Below are 9605 nucleotides of genomic sequence, written 5' to 3'. Positions count from 1 at the left end.
TCTCAAGTCGTTCTAGGTGTTCCATAGATCCGCCCATACTTAATACATTTCTGTACCACAAGCGGTGCTGTTATAACAACTACTCCACTGAACAATTAAAATAATAGTTTATCTAGTCGTCTATGAAAACAAACCTTCCAAGCATACTCCTTGCCTTCCAACCCTATTTTGTACTGCGTTCATTGCTGACTTAACTTCCATTGCCAATAAAAACTTGGAAAAAATTTACCGAGATTTAGTGATAAATTCTAAAGGACAGCTTAATGAAGCAAGCGTACGGAGATGAATTATATAAATACTTCCTTACTGCTTATATTTAAGCCCCCTAACATATTTAGAAGAAGAGATGGATCATCGATGTTTCGATTGACTTCGAAAATTGATGAAGCATTTATTTTTCTTCTTCCATAAATAAGAAATTGTATGTTTTCTTTGTAATTTTGAATGCAAATAAAATTATTTTATTTTCTACCGTTGGTTTTTCCCTGATAGCAGTTAGCCAATTCAACCATAATCAATCAATTAAACTAAAAGTTCACCTACAAACCTACCTACGAACAAATCATGACATTGATTATAACAAATATAATAATCATAACTTAAATTAACGTTTTACAGAAAACAAAAACTTAAAACACACTACAACTCATCCGTCAGACGGTGTATATTTTGTAAATGATCACCATAATCGGTAACCTCACTACCCACAAATGTTTCGTAATTGTCCAAAATTTCCTGATATGATAAGCGATTATCATGATTTTCATCTGTCGCCGCAAACAAATGATCAACTTCGTCAGTGGCTACAATTTCGTTATTGGGCACAACCCAGGATAAAACTTCATTACCAGTCAGTACACCGTCCCTGTTTAGATCGTAGTCCTTATCGAAGCGTTCCTTTTCAGCAATTAACCATTCTTTATCGCGTTGTTCGGCCTCCTCGCCTACGTACTCTTGAAAGTCAATTTTACCATTCGCATTCGTATCTTTTTGACGCATGGTTTGTTCAAAAACCATAGGTAGCATGTGTGGATGTTCTTCGGGATTGTGAAAGAGCGTATATTCTTCTATGTTAAGTTGATCATCTTTATTTAGATCGGCCGCGTTAAACATTTCTTTATCATCTCTAATTAATTCTTGCTCTCCATCGTAACCATCAGCACTGAGAGCTTCTTTTTCATACTCTTCCTCATCTATGGCATAGGTATCTTCTAAATACTCCTTCCAAGTTACCTGACCGTTACTATCTTGATCTATTTCTTCAAAACGATCAGCTGATTCTTCTTCAGCCAATTTTCTGCACATGAAAACAAATAAAAATTTAAAAGATTTAACAATGCAATGCACAATTTTAACTAAAAATTTCGTCATTCAGATACGAAGACCTCACGAATAAAACAAAGTGTTCCAATCGGTTATAAAACTTGATTAATGTAACCGTCTGTGGCTAGCTTCCACAGAATATTTTTGCATTCTTTAAGGAATATGTTAACGGTTTGTCGTTTAGTTTATAACACCAAGTAACCAAGTTTGTACACACCAGAGACCCTATAAAATGTGCATTTTTTTGGCTTGTTAATATTCTGAAGCGGTTCTCAATCTATCTTCCAGTGCAAGGAAATTTGGGAAATGAACTGAATACACTTACAAACGTGCTCGTCGTTTGCACGTTAAGCTTATGGCTTAAAACTAATATAAATAATGCACGTATACACGCTAAAAAATAATAAGATCGTATAAAAACATCGGGAGGGCAAAATTTTAAATTAATATGTGGACTAAGTGGAAATTTTTGTCGCTATATTCACTTTCAATATAGTTTATTGGTTTAGGGGATGAAACGCGATCAGCTTAATCACTGGAATTTATACGGCTCTGAGCATGGTAGCAACAAATAGATGGACGGACGGATACTGATGGTCGTAGAACGAAAATAAACTAAACAACACTTCATTGTAAATAAAGATAAAAATTGCTTAAAATACATGTGCATAACGAAATAAAAAGTGCGACGAATGCAATTAGTACCGACTCCAATGGAAAACATGCAATGTTTACCAACTGCATTGACAATTAACTCACTTAAAAGATCTTAATATCCAGGCTTTCAGTTCATGGCGATCGATATATTGATCATTATTTAAATCCATTAAACGTATTAACACTGCTAAGCGACGTTTGGACTCTTCCGGTGAGAGTGTGTCAAATTCTTGAGCTTCTTTAACATTACCTATAATAATCAAAAAAAAGAAAAAAAAAAAAAGGAAATTTGAATAGCAGTTAAAATATACAAGTTATTACTGACCTATGATAGCTTCATGATCGAAGCCAACTTTATGCTCCCCATTATCAAAATGATTTGCATCTCTTGGCTGATAGACACCATCTTTTATACGTTCTTTACTGTTTAATTTTTCATGTTTATGCGGCGCGATACCTGCACCATAAGTTGGCATTGTATTTACCATCAGAAGAAGGGCGGTACACAAGAAGATCAAAGAAAATTTCGTTGGCATTGTTTTATATTTTTATTTTTTTTTTTGAGTTTTATTTTTATAATCCAATTATTTGCTCCAATTTGTTTCCTAATTTTATAATTATATCAACACTTTAATATGTACATTACGAGTCCGCTTTTTCTCTTTTTTTAATGGTAATTCTTTACAGCTGTTTTATGCATTATATATAGTTTGACGTCGCCAAGCATGCCTCAATAATATTAAAAGTTCTTCATTTCTACACTCATTTCAAGTGGCTGAAAGGAGGAAGATGTTTTATATACGAAAAAAACAGATTGCATATGCTTTATTTGTTTGATTAAAGATACAAATTAATAATTTGCGTTAATGATATCTAAAATAGATATGTATTTCGAAACATTTGACTTGTAACAAAATATATGATTGTAAATAGGTCTTCCCCCCGATAAGCTTAGGCGGATTGAAAGAGAGACAACTTTTATTAAATATAAATAAAGCTGCTCAAACTAAAGTTTCACTGCGTTGAACAAAAAGACAGAAAAAGCAGAAAATTTTAATTGCAATTTTATACAGCTATTAACTTCATTTTTTGTAACAGAAATTAGATGCGTCGACTTATTTTATTTTATAAAAGGCGCGCCTGGCATATTCTTTACAAGATGTGAATTTTGAATGAATTTGAATGTTTGTTGCATCGGGATGGGAAAAAATTTCGGTAAGTTTACAAAACAAATAGAGAAAATAGAGAAAATTTGCAATTAGCGCTACGAAAGTTTATTAACCTGTTTTTTAAATTATTTATTATTACGTTACCACCCAATAATTTATATATAACTAAAAGTATTAAGGGCGTACATGCAAATATATGCCTGCTATTCTTCGAACATACAAAACTGTGTACCTTAAATGACATAATATATATTTAGATTCAGTATTTCATATAGAAAATACCCTCTTTACTCCTCTAACAGGAATTTCTGTCCAGATTAATATTTGAACAGCTTTCTAACTTAAAGGAACTGAATTTAAAAACATTTTTATTCCACATGTTCACCGAACCAAAGATTGTGCGTAATAATTTTTATTTATTTATATACATATTTTGACGGCAAACCGGCATTTAAAAAAAACGACAGCAACAAAACTTACTATGAACTTTCAAACAAAGCGCAAACTTCTCACAACCAATGTTACATTTCCCGCAAAAATTAAAAAAATATATATATTTAGCATAGGGAAATACAATTCTTCAAAAACACGTTTTTCTTTTATCATACAAACAACATTTCTATTAATCAAGTTTCGAGAAAGTGATCCAAATAACCACATTACTTTTACTAGTTATATAAAATGAAGATGATAAATTCAACGATATCACATTGCTTTTAAATACGGTATTACCATTCCTGAAATGAAATCGATTGCTTAATTATCATCACAATGTGTACTAAAACTTTTATATTGGCAGTTCTTCGGCATTTTGACAATATAGTTAGTAAAAGTGATTATTAAAAAAATTTGCAATTTTCGTATAAAAACAAAAACATATTTCACGACAAAATCAATAAAAATCGATGTGAAAGAAATTAAAAAAATAAAGTTTTAAGTTTACTAACAAAACCGAATTCCTTGCTAATAAATAAATAAATAAAATTATTTAAAGAATGTAAGTAAAAATGAAATGTGCGGGCTCTAATAATACTCTAATTAACTAACAATATATATGCGGAACTACAAAATAAATCTTACATATGCGATAAGATAGTTTTATTATTTGTTGTTCTTTTTTTAAGTTAATCAATTAGAGTAGATATGCAACAAAGCAAAAACAACTGAAAGTTCTCATTGTGGCGAGTTTTTATGACATCCGTTTTTCTTACGGTGAAATTACTTACAATTAATAGAAAATATTCGAATATATATCGATATTGACTCTTTATTTTGCAGCATTCTTGTGTGAACATATTATTATATATATTTAATTCAAGAAATATCTCTGGTCATTTCGATTTTGTTCACTTCGATAAGGGATTAAACATCAACCAAAAATTTTCTTATGTACTAAGTAAAATTACGAAGATAAATATTGCACAGGTAGATAGTGGTAGATTATTGTTAATACTGTAGCCATCTCTCATCAAGAAACGCCATTATTAACATTTATATTATATAGTCTTATCTTCATCCGACATTGTAGCACAAGCATTTTTTTTTTACATTTGGTACAAGTGCCGATGCACTCCAGGGAAATTCAAGTCAAAATAAATACCCTTTAGGCATTCACGCAAACCGGAAACTAAAACGCCATTTTAACATTTTTTACCACACCTAGAAGAGTCCTGATTGAAAGACGTATTCATAGTTGGTATGAACTTTGTGATTTTTTTATATAAATGCTTAACTTGGCGGATGCTCAAAGTTGCATCCGATATAAATTTGGATGTCGTAATTTTAGATCTTTATAAAGTACTTCTTTCCAGAAAGAGGTATGATTCTCTTCGTGCTGTTTTCGTTCGTAACAAGCGCTGCAACGTATATTACTCACTTCCTCATAATAACTACTTCAACTCTGGGTAGCTTCTCAAGAGGGGAGCGCAATTCAGGATTCGCTATGTTTTTAATGGTTCCAAAAGAGCAGACATGCTAACCATTTTCGATATTGTATAGAAACTGTTTTCCTCACATGATGTATATGTGACTCCCCATAACTTTTCTCTAGTATTCTCAAATGGTGATTTAAAAAAATTCCAAACAACATATTGACGAAGTTTCAATGAGTTAGGACATGCTGAATATATATCCTATTGAACTATTCTTTGTTACAGGTCCGTTGAAATTGTTCAAATATTTGAATGGAAAGCAAAGTAAAACTTAAAATATAAGCGAAAGGACGTGAATTCAAATAATAAATTTTTGTATAATGGGAATTAAAGATTAGTCCGTTTTACAAACTTCATGTTGCGATCTATACATGCATATGTATAAATATATATACACACAAGAGTTAATAATTAGTATTATTATTTGTTTAATTCATGAAATCAACAACTGTTGCTGCCACATGCGCACAAACAAATATACACTCGTACTAAAAAACTACCACCAAAACACACCACTGTTACAAATAAAAGTAATTGAAGAACGTGAACTAACAAAATATCCATTAATAATACAAGTTTTTTAAGAACAAACGACAGACAACCTTCACTTGCCACCATTCTATCTATACACACCACCACATAGAGGCACCAATGTGACTTGTTCTGATTATGCGACAGTAAGCTGGTATGTGTGTACCTATGTTTTCATTCTAAATACAAAATATGTGTATACATACATATGAAGCTGAGAAAATGAAATGAAATTCATAAATATATCATGTTAAGAAAAAATATTTAAAAACCACAGCAATATTGGCAAGTATTTGAAATAGTGTTATAAAGGTTTTTCCCGGCAAAACAACGAAAAACGCTTGAAAGCTAAGGAGAAAAATAAATTGGAAAAACAACAAAGTAGCACAAATTTGCCTAATTAACAAAGAAAAAAAAAAAAGAGAAAATCAAAAAACAAAAAATCAATATTTATATATTAAATAATTAACAATAAAAGTATATAATAAGCAGTATTTTCAAATTCTTTGCATAAATTATAATTGATAACAATTTGCCAAATGCCATACATTATTATACGTGGTAATTTAGCTTCATATAGTCACAAATATCCATGGCGTGTTCTCGTTTCGGGATTAAAAGGTAACTTTCGATGCATTTCTCCATTATTAAGTTTAAATTGCAATTATGTTTATTCATTTTCAAATATTTGTTTTCATTTCATTTTTGATTTTATAGTTTTTCTTCCTTCTCTGCTAATAATAACGTCGTATGAACTGATCTCATTTTGAAGGCCATGAAGAAAATATGTAATGTCCGATAACATACTCGAAGCCAAACACGGACATTGTAGTAAATAAATTTTATTGTCAAATCTAGCGAAAGTGAAATAATACCAAAATGCTTCTTACCTCACTTTTGATTATATATTTGTTGTCAAAAACAGGAAATAAAATTCATTGTTTTTATAACCATCACCGAAGGATGAGGGATATATTCGTTGTGTCAAAACGTTCGCAACTTCCAGAAGGAAGCATCAGAGAGCCCACAAATTTTATATATTCTTTTAAGCATGTTCGTCTGTCCGTCTGTGCAGTATTTGGCGGAAACATTGAAAATGGAGTAAATCGGTATTATATCTTACAAATTATTATTTTACATGTAACCGCTTGTTGTTTTTAACCATTTTAAGCCAGCTTTCTCATTCCTGCCTTTAAACCGAGCAGAACATTTGTGACATTATCTTAACAAAAGGGATCAGTAACACATATTTTCCAGCAGAGCAGAGTTAAAAAAGATTTTGAGGCAAAAATGGAAAAAATATCGCCTGACTATTGCAAAATATAAGTCAAATGCATACCAATCTGGCATAAAATAATTAGAACGAACAAGGGGGGTTACATATAAAATACTAATTTTCAAGACACAATAAGTGAGAAGCAAATAGCATTAGCACTAGTTTGGCTTGGGCGTTATTTTTTGATTAGTTGAAGTTTTTTTTAGTCGGATTTGATTTAAAAAACAACGAATTCAAATTTTGTTTCCTATTTTTGATAGCTTAATACATATCTAAGCGAATAAAAAACATTTTTGCATTATTTCGCTAGGTATGACAATAAGATTTATTTACTACAATGTCTGAGTTTGACTTGGGGTGACTGTATGTGAGAAACGCACATATTGATAGCAAACAGTTATTTGTTTGTATTTAAGTAACTCTTCTTTTCGCATCAACATTTATTTGGATTCAATTCCATCAAATTCGTTCCTATTTCACTTAGAATGCCCTTTAGATTTCAAAACAATTTAAGAAAAACATTACTAAGTGCAACCAAAGTTGTCCTGAATAAAGAATAGCCAATGTATCCATCGCCATTTTACAATTTGTCTAAATTTTCTGAAAATTTGGAGATTATATCGTAGAATGTGTTTGTATGCATTGCTTGTGTTTTAACAAAACCTGCGGCCAGGTTATGAATTAGTTGTGTTAAGTGCATGTATGCAAATACACGACACGCTCTCTAAAGAATTATGCATCGGTGACATCATAAAAAGTATGTCCAACAATTCAAATTGTTACACCCTACACCGCTTGCGCTTTAAAATATATTATTGCCTGGGACAGGCACATCTTTTATTATACTAATCGGTCGATTCTCCTTACCTTTCTAAATTGATCTAAGTTTGTCCATTCGTCTGCTACAGATCACAATTTTTAAGGCATTATGGTAAACTTTGATACATCGACTTATTTTGGCCCAAGGACAAACGCTATTGAAGATAGTTTAGATCGGACCATCTCTTCGAGAACGTCTCGTAAAACGCCTCATTTTGAAATTTGAATAACTGTGTTAAGCGAGGTGGTATTAGATGTTTGATGGCCGGCCGTAGCCAACCACAATTTTTGTAACCGTTTTTATTTATTTATTTAAAAAATAAAAATTAAAATTTCGCGACATACCAATCAATTAGTTTACAAGTTCTAGTTGATGCTATGCGCGTAATTGAGATTTTTCCGTTGTCTTACAAAAACATAAACAGGGTTACTAAAATCAACTATAAATAGTAAACTAATGATCAGAATGTTATGATAATTTGTCACACTTGCCGTTTGAAGCTTGGTGCTATCCAAAAATCAAATGCATTTGTCAATAGTGGCGACATCTACATGTCATCCTTTAAATCAATTAACTCTGTCGTCTACTCTTGATCTTGATAATTTATCGCCTAAGCAGCAAAACAAATTTAATGATGAGGAAGTCAAAAGTTGGAAAAGTTCCATAACAGTTTTGGTAATAATTAAAAAACCATTGCAGCCAATCGCGAGCAAACATACATTGCAATGATTAAACGTAAGAGATTTCATTTTTTTTTAAAAGTTTGTCAAATGTATACGAGCGGTTTTTCCTTTGCATATTACCCATAAGATACAGTCCCGATTTCTTCATTTATACGACCTTGTTTTCTGATGTGTTCTATATCTTGTAAAATGCATAATACGCTCGCTGTATGGCGAATGACAACATATCGCAACATAATTGCGTAATGAACTATATTAAACGGGCCTCTCATTTCTTCTATCACGACTATGCTTCGGGAATTTTCCGATTAGACTTTTATCAGGTACCAGAATATCTAATATGAATTGCAAGTTGGATTTTTGCCTAATTGGTGGCGGGATTCGTCCTTTTCCGAATTCGGTCCCTAGCTCTAAACTTTCGATGTTTTATTTAATGTTTGTAACCGTGAGCGTTTTTACAAGAGATGGCAGGCAGGCGTATGGATTAGCAGCAGGGTGTAGATAAACAGTCACAGAATCTTATCCGATCATAATTCTGTTTTCAATTTAAATTCCAACGTGAGGCTTGAAAATCAGCTTAATCGGCAAACGGTTCATAGAGCGAAAAAAAAATCAGTGCATACAGCAGAGACCATTTAAGTAAGATTTTTACAATAACCTAAAAATGAAACCACTGTTATATGATTGAAATCTGTTTCACCAAATATTGTATAAAAAGCAGTATTTTACTATTAAATAAACCGTTTCATTTTAAATTGAGTAAAGTCACTGCAATTAGCTACAATAACTTGCATATGACGCATAAGCATCGGACTGGAAAAAAGTTGCCATAATATTATTATTATTATTATTATTATTACTACATTAGTGGAAAATGAAATGAATAGCTTTTAGCTTAGCTCATATATTCACTCTTAGATTTCATGTCATTTTCAATAGTATTTGCGTTTAAAGTAGACGGCAGGAAAGAAACTCAGCAGTGGTAAGAATGATCAAATTTGTATAAAAATAATAAAAATTATTTATTTTATTTAATATTTTATTTGTAGAGAATGTAAGAATATCATTTTATCTTTATTTATTTAGCAACAAAGCAAAAAAATTTTTTTTTCTCTTTAAGACTATATATGAAAATGCGTTTGTGTGATTAAAATTAATCTTTTTTCGTTTTTTTTTTTTTCCTTTTCTATTATAGCGTCCGATATTGAACAATTG

The 9605-nt window shown here is 31.2% G+C and overlaps 1 protein-coding gene across 1 annotated transcript; it reads right to left on the bottom strand.

Moving 5' to 3' along the window:
• Positions 1 to 426: 426 nt before the first annotated feature.
• LOC119644484 (reticulocalbin-2-like) lies at positions 427 to 3757 on the bottom strand. Its single transcript, XM_038044042.1, has 4 exons — positions 3630 to 3757; positions 2306 to 2755; positions 2083 to 2230; positions 427 to 1297 (listed from the first exon to the last, which is right to left on the bottom strand). The coding sequence occupies exons 2-4, from the start codon at positions 2514 to 2516 to the stop codon at positions 640 to 642; spliced, it is 1017 nt and encodes a 338-aa protein (XP_037899970.1). The 5' UTR covers positions 2517 to 2755; positions 3630 to 3757; the 3' UTR covers positions 427 to 639.
• Positions 3758 to 9605: the final 5848 nt, after the last annotated feature.

The sequence above is a fragment of the Glossina fuscipes genome, unplaced genomic scaffold (assembly GCF_014805625.2).
Source record: "Glossina fuscipes isolate IAEA_lab_2018 unplaced genomic scaffold, Yale_Gfus_2 117623, whole genome shotgun sequence".
Lineage (NCBI taxonomy): Eukaryota > Metazoa > Arthropoda > Insecta > Diptera > Glossinidae > Glossina > Glossina fuscipes.
Note: the sequence above shows the minus strand (reverse complement) of the source record. Positions and strands in the feature narration are given on the sequence as shown.